General features: G+C 47.8%; 1 protein-coding gene across 1 annotated transcript in view; it reads right to left on the reverse strand.

Moving 5' to 3' along the window:
- Positions 1-17530, reverse strand: part of GORASP1 (golgi reassembly stacking protein 1) — a 37665-nt gene continuing 20135 nt past the window's right edge. Inside the window, exons 2-9 of the mRNA XM_066584632.1 lie at positions 15712-15792; positions 11266-11469; positions 10463-10549; positions 7949-8079; positions 6436-6577; positions 5860-5992; positions 5215-5367; positions 1-4361 (exon numbers count right to left, since the gene is read on the reverse strand). Coding sequence (XP_066440729.1) covers positions 4144-4361; positions 5215-5367; positions 5860-5992; positions 6436-6577; positions 7949-8079; positions 10463-10549; positions 11266-11469; positions 15712-15792 — 1149 coding nt within the window. The 3' untranslated portion in view covers positions 1-4143. The remainder of the gene's footprint in view (positions 4362-5214; positions 5368-5859; positions 5993-6435; positions 6578-7948; positions 8080-10462; positions 10550-11265; positions 11470-15711; positions 15793-17530) is intronic.

A 17530-nucleotide genomic window follows, 5' to 3' on the forward strand; every position in this document is an offset into this window, starting at 1 on the left:
TGAAATCCATTCTTTATTCCCATTACAGATGGAAGCGCCGTCATTGCTGACGGTAGGAGGCTTATTATGTACAATGTACCCATCAGCAGAGAAGCTGCTCAGCCTTCTGTAACCTTATTATACACCAACAATGCAGCAGGTCAGAAAATGAGGCGAGAAGCAAGAAAACTGGCGCTAAAGTCTCAGGATTCGCTCCATCCGTAGATTTACACTATAAAAATAATCTAAGAAACCTGATCGGAATATTCAAGTACAGTCAGTGGGTGGGGGGGGGCGCATCGGGCATTGCAGGGGGCACTACTAGCACTGCATCCACCACCTGAGGGCCTCAGACTTATTAATGCAGGGGTGTTTTGGGCTTTACTACAAATAGAGAAGGGAATTCAGACTGCACACAATTTACACCCCGATTATTACGGCCGCCCCTCCGATTGTAAAAGAAAGTTTGATGAAAGGTTCTGATCCCTGGCTGCGGCGGCGGACGATGAGACGTAGACCCCAGTATACTACAGGAGCCGCATCCCTTAACAGAGGTCCACCTGCTTAGGGAACATGGTGGCCACTACAGCGGTACTTCAGTCTTAAAGTGAACCTCTAGTTTTGGGACAAAATTCAGTTCTGGAATCGGAGGTGGAGGTGGAGGTGGGGGTGGGGTAATACTACCTCTACTTGTTTTTACCTACTGTCCCTCTGATTCGCCATTGCCAGGTCCAGTTTTCAGCTATGCGAGGGGGCAGATGCGATCTTCAGCCTACCTAATCCTCGGTACATTGGTGGGGTTAGACTGCACTATAGCTGCTTGCTGTTTGTATTCTATGACTTCTACACATCACTATATGTAAGCACTGCCGTCGGAGATGATCCGTCGGTGAGGCTGGACTGACGGCTTGGTTTGCAGCCTTCACTTCTCTTCTGCACCTTCTTCCCAGCTAATTTAATACAGAAACTGTTGCAGCCATAAGTTAGCTGATGAGAAGGAGCAGAAGGAAACCAAGTCCGACCTCACTGGCAGAGCTCCTGCTTAGACTCAGACGGCATTAAGGTTGCAGCGTCTGTCTTCTGCAGCTTCTACATATCACTGTATATAGACCCTGCAGTCGGAGTCACAGTTGGAGCTCCGTCAGTGAGGCTGGACTGACGGCTTGGTTTTCAGTCCTTATTTCTCCTCTGCTGCACCTTCTTATCATCTACTTATGATCACATAACTGATGAGAATGTGCTTGAGAAGCACAGGGAGAAGCAGAGGGAAAGTAAGCCGTCCATCCAGCCTCACTAACAAATCTCCCAGTGAGACTCAGACCGTCGTGTCCGTATACAGCGATATCTAGAAGCTGCAGCAGTGAAACACTGCAACATTTTTAGTGAAACTCTATTGCAAAAATGATTATCAGCCCAAAATACATGCATTTAGGTGAAAAAAATTACCCCGAAAAGCGTCCATAGCCTTTAAGGCGGCCCAGTCCAAATTCCCGCAGTATTCATAAATCTGCCTCATTAATATTTCAACTGAAAACCAAGCAGAGGGCTGTAGGGCGCCTGAGCCCCGCCATCCATCCTAACGATGATCATCGCTCACTGAATGAACGAGTGTGTTTACATGTTAAGGTGAGCTGAAAACCAAGCGACTGACAGGTGAGCGATTCTCGTTAGCTTGACCTGCCAGGTCCCAGGTTTACGGGGCCAACAGTCGCCTGAAATCACTCTTTTGAGCAATTACTCAAGCGAAGGTCGGCCCATGTAGAAGCACCCCAAGGCCATCGTCCCATGGGCCGTATATGCTGCAGGCTTTCTGAAGTGGAGACCAAATCTGCGCCATTTGGATACATTTTATATATATTTTATCAGATCTGCTGCAGGATTTAACCCTTATATCGCAAGTTACATTTTGCAGCAGAAATCAGTAACATAAGAGACATACTGCGGATTAGTTGAAGAGGATTTCTGAAATCTCCCACATGGGTTGTACTGTAGACATTATGGAATTTCCACAAGTCTACATTTTGCAGTGTTTATGGCCCGTGAGAAGTTGGACTTTTGGGTTCTTGGTTGTCTCTACCTGGTAGAGCAGCAGGGCTTGTAGCCTTATAGCCTGGGACAGCTGGATGGGGTTGGCTGATCTCTTGGAACAAAATGGAATTACTTACACACTTCTCTTCTCAGGGCTCACTGAAAGGATAAGAAGATCATTTATATATATATCCTTCTGCAGCACATCTAGCGAAGGTCGGAGCTGGTGCCAAAATTCCTTCTCAGTAACATTATAATGATCGTTTAATCAGCTACACCCATAAGCCATCACGGCACGCGGCTCCGTCCCATCGGGTTAGTTGACTTTGTTTCGCACCAACCCTGTAATTAGTTTTGAAATTATAACAAAGTGAGTAAAATACAAGCGCAGCCGCCGCCGCCTCCTCCTCCGACGTTAACAACGAGGCATCTCATGTATAAACCCAATCTAGGAGTTATAAGAATCACCTAAGGAGCCCCCAAGCTCCTGCCCCGAGTCCTCCAGTCCTGAGTAGAGGCACTTTATGTTCCTGTTCGCCATCTTCAGCGTTGGCTGCGCTTCACATATATTACTATTATATTAAGACATTATGTGATCAACTCAGAAGAATCCAAATGCACAAACTATCTCCCGTCTCATCCAAGACTGCCATTTCCATCAGAGGTTAGTCGCTCGCGCCCATAGTCATCTCACCCATATTTGCCGCCATAGGAAAAGGTCCAAATAAAGTCTCTAGGATCCGCGGTCTTGTGCTTTTAGTGGTCTGTGCCATGTGCTACTAAAAGGGGCAAAGGGCTGAAGTTTATGATCTTGACCTTTACCCAAAGGGGGGTCACGGAGTGGCAACCTCCACATTAAAGGGGTTTCCCAAAATATACAAAAATGGGAAGAGGGCAAACTAGGGGCCCAAATGATGACCGTTCAGCTAGGGCCCATTCACACAGGTGAACTTTGTCTGTATTATGTCCGTATTTTCAGATGTGTGTCTTGTATGTGCGCAGCGTGTCCTATTGTGGGCATATTTATGGAGCAAAACCGCCCATTAGGGTATGATCACACCGTGGAAAGTTCTGGGTGAACATGCAAAATCCACGTGTGGAATTCCAAGGTGGAAAATCATGTTTCCACATTTAGAAGTAATGTGTTGCTCCTTGACACAAACGCGTGGGGTGTCTCATGCATATGTTGCCCACTCAGAGCTGAATCAGTCTGCAGATCCGCTCTTTACCAAAAAAAAAAACACACACTGCAAAAAAATGCAGTTTTTAGAGGCGGAACACGTGGAAACCTGTACAGTGCGAACATACCCGTAAAGCCAATGGGATTGCCTAAAAACGCGGCAAATACAAAGTAGCATGCATGTTGCCGGGAGAGGGGGAGGGACTTCACTTGGGCCTTCTTGCTTTTTTGCGCAAATGAAAAACGCAGTGAATAGAGATGCAATATGAATGTAAAAAACAAGTATCAAAACGGCGTGCAACACTCAGACCAAAGCGGTATCCACCCGTGTGAATGAGCCCTTCATGGCTGGATCAGGGGCCATGGAACGGCCAACGACTAACGCTAATTGGTTCGCTAATCATTATGTAGGTATAAAAGTGATACAGCCGTCGGCTTACGGTAAACAACTCCGACCGACTGCCTGTTTACTCTGAACGGAGGCTGGGGGCCGGCAGAGATCTCTGGCGCTTCACCTCCATTCAGTGAACGACTATCAGTCAAGAAGCACAAACCCGTAGGAGTCCAGGACACCAAGCTCCGACACTCTGCATACGCTGTAAATCAGGGTCCTTTAGACTAATACTCCCAGCATGCACGGCAGCTCCGAGGCACCAGAGCACGCTAGGAGTGGTACTTTCCCAACAGATGGGAGATAAAGGTCTTAGACGAACCTTGGCGCCGCACGTAACGTTCCATGACACTAAGCGCACACAGTGACCAATAGCTGGAGCCTAGAAGGATTTGGTGTTCGAGGGCCCCAGCAGACGGAGGGCGAAGTAAAATGTGGATTTATATAATTTGCATAAAAGATTGTAGTTTTGTTTAAAAAAGTGATAAAAACGTGCGCCATTGTCTGCTTACTGACGCACTCTGCCTTTCACTGATCAGTAAGACCCAACAGAAGGTTTTACTTCCTACTCCTCAGTTTCAGCCATTGCTGTGGAGAGATCTTCCGTGACTTCCTTGTCGTTTACTGCGTCATTGTCCACGGCGGCCAGAGACTCATTCGCTGGAGCGACTTCTAATGGTTCCTCGAAGGAGATCAAAGAGTTCTGTTCAGCAAGTACCTGATCCAAGACGGCGTGCGACAGGGGGATATCCAGGGAGGGTCCTTCCGACACTTTAACTTTTTCTATTAGAAAGTACATAGAAGGGTTGTCAGACCGCTGCAGAAGGACAATAAAGCTTAAAGGGGTTTTCAGGGACTTAAGTATTGATGACCTGTCCTCAGGATAGGTCATCAATAGTTGCTCAGCAGGGGTCCACTCCTTGGGATCCCTGCTATCAATGTGGACAGAGCTGGAGGCAGACAGCTCTGTCTGTAGTGCAGTGGTCCAGGTTGGTATTGCAATGAATTCAAAAGGCAGCAGCATCTGCAATACCAAACTTGGCCTGCTGCAACGTGTGCAGATCTGTCTGGCAGCACTCTGCACATTGACATTGGTGGTATCCGCAACTAGGGATCGCCACCAATCAACTATTGATGGCCTATCCCGAGGACAGATCATCAATAGGTCAAATATGGTGGAGCCTTTAACACTTCACGATCCAGGATGTACATTTACGTCCTGGTGGTGCAGGGTTTGTATGGAGCCAGGTGGGGAACTCCATACAAGGAGCTGATTGTGGCTGTTAATCCTTTAAACACCCAGATCGGTGTTCAGGGGCCCCGAACGCCTTCCTTCCTGTGATGAGATCACGAGGTGCTGTTCAGTTTCCATGGCAGCCTGGGACTTTCTCAAGCATCAATCATAGGCAACCAGTCATGCCAGCCGTGGGGGCTATGAAGGCTTGAGAAAGTCCCAGGCTGCCATGACTGGTTGCATATTAAGACATGCTTGTGTCATGCCTTAAAAGACTGCCTGTCAGAATGCGGTATAATGCAATACGATGGTTCAAACCCAGAGAAGATGAGATGATGGAAGTCTGACTCCTCGTTAATCTGACATGTTGGTTGTACATTCAGCAATTTAAATACAACATACCAATATAGGCATTCAGATCTTCAGCGGTCAGGATCTTGTCTGTGCCGATGGGAAGATCCGGCGTAACATTGAGCGGCAGTGGTGACGTCACATCCAGCAGCTTTGTAAGATCTGGAGTCTCAGGCGCCTGAATGTCAGAAGTGTCTAGAAATCCTGATGGAGAAAAACCAAGTCGTCAATTTATGTAGGAAGCGGCCCGGAGAAACCCTGATGTTACAGAGACTGTAGGCAAGTAGGGCTATGAGAGGGGGAGCATGACACCGGTCCAGGCATTACTATGTGAGATCCCCCATAACACTATACACTAAGGCAATAAATCACTCAGTGTAAATACTGCCCTGTCTGGACGACGAATGAGAATTCACTCACTTATCACTCATTGTTCAGTTTCTGTATGCAGACAGATCGGCCCGTGTAGACAGCCAGTCATTCCTCTATGAATGATTGCCTGTTTACTGGGAATAGAGGTGGGCAGGTTGGAACGATCCCCGGCTGCTCGGCCTCCATCCAATGGGTGATGACCGTTCCTATGTGAGAGCACAGGTATGATTATGGCTGGGACGGCCTGTTGAGTATCTGCACCGGACAAGTCGTCCCATGTAAAAGAGCCCTAACACGCAGATGGATTGTTTCCGGACTTCATACCTGGATTTACAACTCTCTGCACCGGTGGGGGGAGAACGAGCGCAGCTTCTCCGGGATGACCGTGTGCACTTCCTTCCAGCTGGAGCGCCTCCTCAGCCGGGTCTGTACGGGTCTCTGGAGCAAGAAGAGGAGCCTGCGGGCAGAAAACAGTGGAGATAAGAAGCACCTTTACACGTGAACCCCCCGCTACACAGCTAGAGGTTTCTGCATCAACAAAGCTGTATGAGAAAGTTCATTTGGAGGGACGCTTAGCTGTTTGGGTTCTCTTTTATAGTAAAATTCCCCTTCCCATTTAAGGTTTTGAAAAAAGTGTAAAAACTTTTACTTTGGTAAAAGTCCCCGTCATGTTGGTATGGATGGATTTACAGGCTGCGAACTGCTGACAGGCCAATGGGCCATTATAAACAGTAAGGTATAATATACAGCCACTAGAGCAAACAGGCTGCCAGCACAGAGCCATGCACATTGCTGCAGGGTGGAATGGGCCGAGCATTGTAACGGCAGGGTGTACGGCAGTCATGAAGGGGTTAGTTACCCACAGATCACATAGAATATGTCCTGTAATATGCCCCATACCTCATGATATCCGTTGGTTGGAGGTGGAGCCGGTTCTTCAGCTGGTAATGGTGAAGGGGATTTTATCTCATAACTTCTGCTTGGGCTGACCGGCTGGGAGGGAATGCGATGCAAATATCCGTATCCAATACCGCAACCCAAACTAGAAGGGAACAGAAGCGCAAACCGTCAGTAGCTGGAAGCATTGGTCCGAGAATGGGGCAGAAGATTCCACCGTTACAACCAACATACATTGCATAAAGCAATATAGAAGATTTACATTTAAGGTCGTCACAAACGACGTCCGAGAACCTTACAGGCTCGTTCACATGGGCATCTCTGCCCATTGATTTTAAAGGGTTCGCACGCACAAAAAATGACCAGGAACAGCCGAAATATGTAGCGTATTTACATAACCAAAACCCGCCTTCACCCGTGTGAACGAGCCCGCAGGCTTGGCGCTTTGGCGGATTTTGTGGGTATACTCTGCTTCACAAAGTCCTTGCCAGCGCTGCCGACTATCTGAGTATTTCCACAAGGACACTCCGCTCTCCAGGACCGCTCTTGGGGATTTGCTGGGGATTTCAGCCTCTCCATTGAAGTCTTTGGCAGAAATCCACAAGGTTTCCGCACCAACTCCGCTGCATATCTAATTTCCGCACCGCAGGTCTATTTTTGCTGCGGCTTTTTTCTGCAATGTGCGGACGAGATTTAGAAAATCTCATCCACATTGCTATTATAAATGCTGCCCGGTTTATATGCAGAGCCACCCCATGTGAACACGGCCCCAAAAGGGGTTTGCCATGTTTGAAAGTTACCTTCTATTTACAGGATAGGCAACAACCTCGGTCAGTGGGGGTCCGACCACTGGAACCCCCATGATCCCAAGAGCTGGGTTCAGTACGTCCTGCAGGGGGGGCAGCTGTGGCCGCACATGTACATCCCTTCAATAGAACGCCAGGAGATAGAGTTCAAACATTCCGCTGTTTCTGATGGTCCCATTGAAATGAATGGAGCAGCAGCAGGTATGAGCGATCGCCATCAGCTCAGGGCGTGCTGCAGTCCTGTTCTCAGGATCAGTGGGGCTCCCAGTAGTGAGACCCCCCACTGACTTAAAAGTTATCACCTATCCTGTGGATAAGGAATAACCTTCCATCATGGCACAGTAGTCTGTAGAGAATACTATGCACACATATGCGTTAGGCTGGCGTCCATAGGATAAACTACGGAAAGCGCAGCCCGATGTACACGAGCGAGAAACCCATAGCGATTATCCGCTCACGTCTAAAAATCTCGGCATGCTGCGATGAATCCATCATTAAGAGAGGCTAATCGCGGTGCCCTTCAGTGCTCCCCCAGTATTCCATGGCGGTCGTGGACAGGCGGCCTTACGGTTTCTGGTCATAACAGAAGCCATAACAATGTTCTGATCCCAGATAACACTAATGGCGTCCTGCAGGCGATCCATAAATATAACATACTGGAAGGTGCCTGCAGTTATTCTGTGTTCTGTACATGCATTCAATGACTGTACCTTCCTTCGCCTCCCCACGCTCCATTCGGGGTGACGTAAACCTCTCGGCACGAATCGGTCTCCGTGTTATAGACCAGCAGCTTCAGAGGTTTCCCCTCATGAGACTCTATTAAAGCGTAGAAATCCTCGGACTAGAACAGAAAATAGGAGAAAGGTTTTGCGTTAGTCGTCGGTTCTGTAGATGGGAAAACATGGAGATCATAACCCCGGTCATTAGCCGGAGGGTAGAACAGTCATCGTCTAACCACAGGAAGGGCCTCAGTGCGGCTGAGACGGGCCATGTTAAAATAGGAAGACTGGCCGAGACACAAAAATGTGACCCTCTTCATGACATTTAATGGACACGGATTTTATATGGAGCAAGATCGGAGGCTGAGCCCAATTCACACGTGATGGCAACCAATGCAGTGGCTGGGATAGGAGATAATGCCCATCCCAGCTGTTTAACCATTTAGATGCTGCGGTCAGTGCCGACTGTAGTATTTAAATGGCTGGACAGAGGGAGGGGCTTCGCTCCGCCTCCTAATCATACCCCCTATGACTTGGTCACAGGGTACCGTTCGGTTGCCATGGCAGTCTGGGGCCTAGTGGAAGTTCCCAGGCCTTCCATGGATTTTAACCTATTAAGACCTGCCTGCGGCCGGACCTAAAGGGGTTGTCAGTAATGGAATAAAATGGCTGCTTTCAGTTTAGTCTTTGGAAACCCATCCTAGGATGGAAGAATTCATGTGCAGACCAAGGAGGGGAGGGTGAAGAAGAGCCCGAGCCGGCGCTGCTTTTGGTGCCAGCTGAAACTGAGGTCAGAAACGCTATCTTTTCTCCTGAGGGAGAGCAACTATCGACCGACCGTTCTCCAACTTCCCGATGTCGTAAAAGCATGAATTTTGGCACAAGCATAGCTTATCTCCAAAATAGGAAAAAAAATTGGGTCCCAACTCGATTATTCAATTTTAGCACAAAAGAATTAGCGTCCAAATTTTACATACGGAATCTAATTCTCTCACTTCCCGAGGTCATAGAAACTTAAAATTTGGCACGAGCATTGATTATATCATAAATAGGAAAAGCTAATGGGTCCCAACTCAATTATTCAATTCTAAGCGCCAAAGAATTAGCGTCCAAATTTTACATACGTAATCTAATTCTCTCACTTCCCGGTGTCATAGAAACGTGAAATTTGGCACGGGCATTGATTATGTCATAAATAGGAAAAGCTAATGGGTCCCAACTCCATTATTCAATTCTATGCGCAAAGGAATTAGTGTTCAAATTTTATGTATGGAATCTAATTCTCTCACTTCCTGATGTCATTTTATATAAAGGAAACGTCGCATGGTTACCTCTTGTGGTGTTTCCTGGGTAACGCAGAGAACTATGCAAAATGGTGAACATATGTTTTTCCAGTATCTCTAAAGTAACCACGACTTCATAAGATTTTCTGTGTGAACACCAGATAAACACCAGTACCAAATTAACTCGGGCGAAGCCGGGTATATCAGCTAGTATACTATAAACTAAGTGAGGAGACTCAAATGGCCAAGCACGCTCCTCTGGGTAATATGCAAATAAGGGAGATGGAATAAATCCTCCACAGCGCCACCTATTGAAAGGCAGCATTCCTTCAAGCAAAAGTCAGACTTTTTATACAAGCCTTGTTACAATGACAGGGAATTAAAAGCAAAGCCAGACCCAATGCACATACAGCTGTTTTAGAGTTTTGACTTTGCCTGTCAAAACCCTGACAATGGCCCGGTCATTGTAACAAGGCTTGTATAAAAAGTCTGACTCTGGCTTGAAGGAATGCTGCCTTCCAATAGGTGGCGCTGTGGAGGATTTATTCCATCTCCCTTATTAGCTGAAACTGAACGACAAGCAAGAACCTAACGATTGTCGCTCGTCATTCAGTTGTTTGCCCGCATTTAAACTGAATGATTTTCATTCAGTTTCGCTCGTTTGAATGATTTTCTGAAGGATAATCGTTCTGTCTCATCAGGGCACAAGAGTCAATGAATACGTACAGTCGGTTATGAAGGACTGCGACGGCCGAGACTAAAATGTCTACAAATCTATGGTTCTATAGACAATCCCCCAGGCAAGGGTTGTTCTATGGTCACCTTAAGGGGAACCGGTCAGCACCTGAGCCCCATAAAAAGGTGAGGGAATGGGGAGGCCGGTGAGCTGCTTTTTATGCTGAGTGGGTCCCCTGGTGTAGCGCTGTGCCCCCCGAGAAATCAGCGTATGCATACAGCTCACCTTTTTCAGAAGGCTATGAGCCCGCACTCTCCCATAGAGATCAACGAGGGGCACACGCACTTCTGAGAAGTCATGTAATGTGCGCACGGATTTCTTGGGGTCACAGCGCTGGAACGGGGAACCTGGAGAGTATAAGAAGCAGCTCCCTGGAACTCCCGCTCCTTCACCTTTCAGTCCCATGATGCCGTTTATGGGGCTCCAGGGTGCCAACAGGTTCCCTATAACACACGGATCTCGCACAGTTTAATCATCTACACGTACCTCTTGTAAAATCTGATCGGATCCCACAATGTAATCGGTGTGCGCCTGCAGTCCGGCCAGCGCCGCCGGGGAGTTTGGTTCCACATCCTAAAGAGTAATAGAAACACCTCTTAATCCGGACTCCTCCAACAATACACTCAATGAGCCTCATTTATCAAAACTGACTGACAAGACTGTCTCTGTTGCCCATAGCAACCAATCGCAGGGCAGCTTTTATTGAGCCACCGCAGTTTCAGAAATGAAAGCTGAGCTCTGATTGGTTGCTATGAGCAACCAGAACATCTTCCCGTTAGCCGTTTTTGATAAATGCGGCCCATTCTACGTGTTACACACATCTGCATAGAGGTCTTCTACCGTATAGCGGCGATGCTGCAGATTTTACATGCAAAAAGGTCCATGTGGCAAATCTGCAGCAAATTCGCCCCGTGTGAACCCCGGCTGAGGGTGCGTTGGCACGTGGCGGATTCGTTGCGGATTTTCAGCGGCTAAAAAAATTCTGCAGCAGATCCTCGGACTTTGCTGCGAATCCACAGCAGATTTCTCCCTTTTCAGTTCTTCCGTTCACTTGTAGAATCAATGGCGCATCGAGCTGCTGCACTCCGCCAGGCTAGAGGGAGCCTACATATTAGTATGCGCTATACGCTCTATATACGCCTACCGATTGTGAGTGTATTGTATAGACGCCTGTAAACTATGCCCATCCCCCATACTCTGTAGAGCCCGATAAATGACCGTTAACGCTCACGCCTCCATCTTCACCAACGTAATGAGGGAACGCGTCACCACATTGGTTTATTACATACCAGCACGTGCCACACATGTTCATTGGCTCCTTGGAAGCTGCAGAATCGGACGCTGGCCCCGAGGAGCCCCTGACCGCCCCACATGTTGCTGGGGGTCACCTCCACCTCTCGCACTTTCATTGCCTTTGTGTTGTACACCTCCAGCTTCACCGGCTTCTCCATGTTGGCTTTCAGGAGATCCTTGAACATGCTGTTCTCCTTGTTCTAAAACAGAACGGAAACACGTTTATGGAACCGCAAGACTGCGGGCAGAACAGCGAGAACGACGTGGTAACACTTTAAGGCGTTATCCGGGTTGGGCAAATAAATATACCTTTGTGTATACTCATCAGCTACAGGCTGGGGGCTGTTAACCCCTTCCCGCTCCAAGACGTACATTTACACCGTGGAACGTCGGGGTATGTATGCAGAGAGGTTGTCGATCGCGGCTATTAACCTTTTAAATACCGCTGTCAATTCTGACAGCGGCCTTTAAATCCCCTGAAAAATGTTCAGGGGTCCTGTACGACCCCCCCATGGTGAAATCGGGGGAGCCGTGCAGGTGTCATGGCAGCCGGGGGCTTTCTGAGAGGCCCCAGGGCTGCCATAGCAGACTGCCTATCAAGCCATGCACGTAGGGTGTGGCTTGATAGACTGCCTGTCAGAATGCAGTATGACGTAATGCTATAGCATTCTGTCATACTGCAGGAGCGATCAAAGCATCGCATGTTGTGGTCCCCCAGGGGGGCTTTAAAGTAGAGTAAAAAAAAAAAAGATCAATAAAAGTTGTTTTTTTTACAATTAAAAAAACAAGGAATAAAACTTAAAATCATCCCCTTTTATGATATATGTAATTAAAAAATCTAAATCATAGAAGAAAAATACATATTTGGTATTGCCGTGTCCGTAAAAGTCCGATCTATCAAAGTAGCGCATTATTTACCCCACACGGTAAAAATAAATAAAGAGCGCCAGAAATGCGCTTTTTCAGTCACCCTGTCTCCCAGAAAAAAACGCAATAAAAAGCGATCAAAAAGTCGTATGCATTCCGAATGAGTACTAACGGAAACTACAGGACATCCCGCAAAAAATGAGCTCTCGCTGAACTACATTGACGGAAAAATAAAAAAAAGGTATTGGGCGCAGAAGATGCAGCAGAAAATAATTGAAAAAAATTAAATGTCTTTTAAAAAAAAATAAAAAAAATAGCATAGTTAAAAAAACAAAAAAAAAAAAACTATACAAGTTTGGTGTCGCAGTAATCGTACCGACCCAGAGAATAAAGTTATCGGGTCATTTTTGTTGCAGTTTCTGCACCGTAGAAACAAGACGCACCCAAAGATGGTGGAATGTCGTTTTTTTTTCATTTTACTTCACTTTTTAAAAAGTCCTTCAGTCCATTATACGGTACATTAAATAGAACCATTGAAAACTACAACTCGTCCCGCAAAAAACAACAAGCCCTCATACAGCGACGGCGACATAAAGGAGTTACGATTTTTTTTTTAAAGGAAGGAGGAAAAAATGAAAATGGAAAAAAAGGGCGGCGTCATGAAGGGGTTAAAGGCGTCTCTCCACCATTATCTATCATAACAGCTTATTTTGGCAGAGGTCTTAGTATTTCCATCTCCACCTACCAGGAGCCATAACTTTTACTTTCCCACTGGCATTGCAGGAGTTGTATTGTATCAGGGGACCAGAGAAAGGAGCAAAAAACAAAAAGCACAACTGAGAAGGTGTTTTGGGGTTTTATGTCTACGGTGTGCAGATAAAACGACACGTGGGGGCTGTTCGCACCTCCTTATTAACTACCTTACAGCCGAAGACCCCCAAAAAGAGGTTCAGATGGAACCCTGAGCAGAGCCCATCACTTGTATCGCCCATTAGGGACCGATAGGTTTCGGGTGAGTTCCGTTCATTTGCATCATTTTCTGCTGGAAAGAATAACGTGGTCCAAAAATAATGAAAAGACCCCCTCATGCCCCAGGACACAGAGTTACATCTGGGGGGCGCAGAGTTTATAAGGAGCAGGAGCGGGTGCAGATCCCACCCCATAGACAGCCGGTAGAAGCCCTGTATGACAGCTGACACGCACCGCACGAGCTGCGACCAGGGTTTACGCTGATCATGGTCGTTAATCCTATAAATGCGCTGGAAGTTCTAACAGAGACATGTGAATGCCCCAATTGGCATTTAGGAGTCCTGGTTAGCGCTCTAACGATGCGTCATTCAGTCCCCATGCCATCTAAAGGTCCCCCCAGGGCTGCCATGTATTTCTGCCTATTGGGACATGCCGATGGCAAGTCTTAATAGAAAGCTGTCAGGAATATCATATACTGCAATACTGAAGTATTGCTGTACAAACGATTGTACTTTCCCTTAAGGGACTGCAAAAAAAAAAAAAAAAAAGAAAAAGAAAAAAAAGAGGATTTTTTTTACTACTGTTAAAAATGATACTAAAAGTTTTGAAATCCCCCTTTACCATATTTATAACCCCCCCCCCCCCCCCCCCGCACACACACACACTTGGTCCAATCCATCAAAAGTAACCCACTATTTATCCCGCAAGGTGAACGTCATAAGAGAGAGGAAAAAAAAGGCAGAAGGCGGCATGAACTCCAACATGGAACCAACAGAAGCCCTGCTGACCTACAGAATAACGTATCGGGCCACGTCTGCCGCAGTCAGCAGGTTGCAGAAATGAGACCCCTCAAAAAATGCTGGAATTGGATTTTCTTTCCATTTCACTTACAAATTTTTCAAACACCAAAAAAATATAACTGATCCGGCAACAAACAATCCAGCGCTGGGGGCGGGGCTAATGACTGCGCACGCTGCGTGTCCTCTCACTACGGACCGTGTATGGGGCAGTCCGCTGAATGCACAGTGAGGAGATAAGTATAAGCGCTCACACACTGGCGGTTTTTTAACGTTGCGATATCACACCGTTTTTCCCGCGATTGTCAACGGGACTTTCTAACATTACGTCCACGGCCGCAGGTTAGGGGCTCCCAGGACCTGACCCCCCCCCCCTGTCCCTCATCCTGTTTACACCCATAATAATCGTTGCATAAATATGTGCGCACCAAGCAGAGTCCGCGCCAACTAGTTCAGTCCGCTGCCAGATCCTCCTGGCAGCCAACTCCCATTCTGTGCCAGCACCCAGCGGCTGCCAATTAGTCTCCTGGGAAGATTGTAGCTGCGCTATAGGAAGCACTAATTAGTGTCATTAGGAAGCTAGTGGTGACAATATAAGTCAGGACACTCCGATGCTGCGCGTACGGCATCACCAGCAGAGCGCCATCCCCAGGTGACCGTGGCTGGTAAACCAGGAAGGGAAAATGACGAATATGCCCCTAGAACCCGATCACGGCCAAAGTTCTTGTGGTTTGATGCATCTCTGCTGTACCGCAGCCACAAGATACTACTGATGGCCTGTCCACGTGATAAGCCGGCAGTACTTAATAGTTGGAGATCCTCAGCGATCAGCTGATCGGCCGTGCAGCGGACCTGCCTATTAGACTTCCTGGTCTGCATCGGGGTCACAGCAGGAAGCCTCAGAGGCGGAATCAATGGAGCAATCAGCTGATCGCCAAGGATCCTGACCGGCAGATCCACTATTGATGACCTCTTCTGAGGATTGGTCATCAATAGTATTTACTGGAAATCCCCCTTTAACCCTTAGGGCCCATTCACATGAGCGTACATACCTTCCATATTAAGCGCAATTTTTCATTACACGCGTGACACGGAGTGAAGAGAAGCCGTTGATTTCAATGTGTTTATTCAAAGGTGCGCATTTTTCACACAATTTTAGTCTCAGAAAGGAGAAGAAAAAAAATAAATAAATAAATAAAAAAAAAAAATCGGGCGGATGTCTTCTATTGGTCCGTATTACAGACTGAAATAGGGCATCAGCCCCCCTTAATGCTCTATAACCTGCAGCTACATCATAGAGGTTCGCATAGAGGGGGATCGGAAGTTGATCCTGCTCTATACAATGGGGTGGCGGCTGTTTCTTACAGCCGATACCCGCCTGCAACAGCTCCGATCAGCACCCCCGCTGATCAGAGCCGTTAACCCCTTGCATGCCGTAGGTAATTCTGATGCCCTGATTGATGTTCAAGGATCCCAAATGACCCCATGATGAGATTGCAGGGAGCCGGGTGGTTGCCATGGCAGCCAGGGGCCTTCTGAAAGCCGTGCCTGCGCCGCGACTTCATAGATGGAAAGATCAGTTGAAAAAAAATATTAGTGATAAAAGTTATTATAATTCACCTAAATATTTTTTTAAAGTTTTTCAGTACATTAAATAGATGAGAAATACAAACAACAACGCGGCGGCCTGCAGCGACGGGGGAGGGGGGGGGGGCATGACCTTAAGGGGTTAAAATGTGCAGCTCCCAGGAAGCTGTGTAAGTCTTTACACCCGCTGCGCCATTACAGATAAGTCGAGGGATCACCTACCAGCCGGGAATGTCCGATTGCAATAATGAAATCGAAAAACGGCTCCAGTCCCGCCTTCTGCGCCGGAGAATTCTCTTGCACCTAGAAAATAAGGGAAAAGGAAGATAATGATAGCCATCTGCCGTGTGTGGTACGCGGAGGGTCTCACGTGAGCGTGCCACGTACTCCGAGCGCATGACACGTGGCAACAAACTCTGCATTACTGTCGAACGTGCCTCTCACTCACGGCACATGGGGCAGTTCACAGCGTGCTCTATTATGGCGCGCATTACACGCTCATACACGCCAAGATAGTGTATGGGACTGTCAGCACGCAGTAAGTGCGCCATTCATTGCATTCTGCTGCGCGGTTCGCAGGGAGGGGCCGCTCCTGTGGGGGTCAGCAGCCGTTCACTTACCGTCAAACAGGGAGGGGAACCATGTGGAGAGCAAAGTAAGGCCGGTCTCACATGGACGGGTCTGATTCTGTATTCGGGAGCCCGCAGTGGGTCTGACCCTGATTGCAGCCGGCGTCGGCGCGTACCTGTATGCTTTCAGCTTCTTTTGTATTGTGGATGACCGTGAACGCTCGCTGTCTGTCATCCGCAGTACAGATTTTTTTTCGAAACTGTCTTTCGCACGCCGTCGCTGGAAGATGACACGGGTACCAGCGACCTATCCGTAGTGGCAGCCGTCCACGTGGAATCCATTAGAGCATGTTCTATTGGATGAATGTATACGGAATGCAGCGGATCGTCCATGTGGGTGACGATCGCGGATTCCACAATGCAAACCCAGCCGTACGAGACCGGCCTTAGCGCGCCTTCACACCTGCGATCGCGATATCGCTGCGTCCTTTGTTTTTTTTTATGCAAATGTCAAACGCATCGCACAAAAATCGCAAAGCGCCGACTTGTGATACGGTTTAACAATAGAAAGTCCCATCGACATTTGTGTTAGAAAAACGCAGCGATATCGCGATGGCCGTGGGCAGGAGCCCTTCGGTACAAGGACTCTGCAGCGCCACCTATTGGAGAATTGTCAATGCCCAGCCCTCCAACAGGCCTTGTAACACAACAGAACTCTGGCCTTCATATAAATGGAGATGAAAATCCAAAACCATCCAATAACAAACTCCGAGGCGTCCTGAAGGGGTTAATCGCATTAACGATAATTAATGATCATTCATTTCCATACAACCATCTGCCTGTGTGAACAGGCGCTTATCATCGTGGGGCGAGAATCAAAGAGTCGTGAGCGAGAGCCAGCACATCTTAATGGCCGCATGTAACACCTCAGTGAGCAACCGACGCCTGCAGGCTCCCCAGCAAAATCACATCACTGCAAAGGGGAACATCCCAAATATCCCTGCCAGCGGCCATATTTACCCATATACTAATAAAGATGTCCGAGGGCGGTACAGACACTCCCAGCAGCTGCCGGATACTAATGGACAGCCACTCACATACCTACCACACATTGGGGCGCTGCTTAGGCTGCCTGTCCACGGGCGGGTTTGAATTGCTATGGAAAGCGCAGCCCCCCCTGTCCACAAGTGGAGAATCATAGCGATTCTCAGCTCACAGGCGGCAAATCGCAGCATGCTACGAATTGCTGCAATTCTCCGCGGTCAGCCTGTCAGATAGGCTGACCACGGAGGTCCGTCTGCTGGCTCCTGCTCTTGGGCGGCGGAGATCCACCGTGGGATACCACAACGCCCGTGGACAGGCAGCCCTAGTATTATACTTGCACATAGATAAGGCATACAAAGGGTGCCAAGTCCTACTGATACATGTTGTGCACCATGCAGGCTTACAACTTACTAAGGACACCACATACG

The sequence above is a fragment of the Eleutherodactylus coqui genome, chromosome 12, assembly GCF_035609145.1.
Source record: "Eleutherodactylus coqui strain aEleCoq1 chromosome 12, aEleCoq1.hap1, whole genome shotgun sequence".
NCBI lineage: Eukaryota > Metazoa > Chordata > Amphibia > Anura > Eleutherodactylidae > Eleutherodactylus > Eleutherodactylus coqui.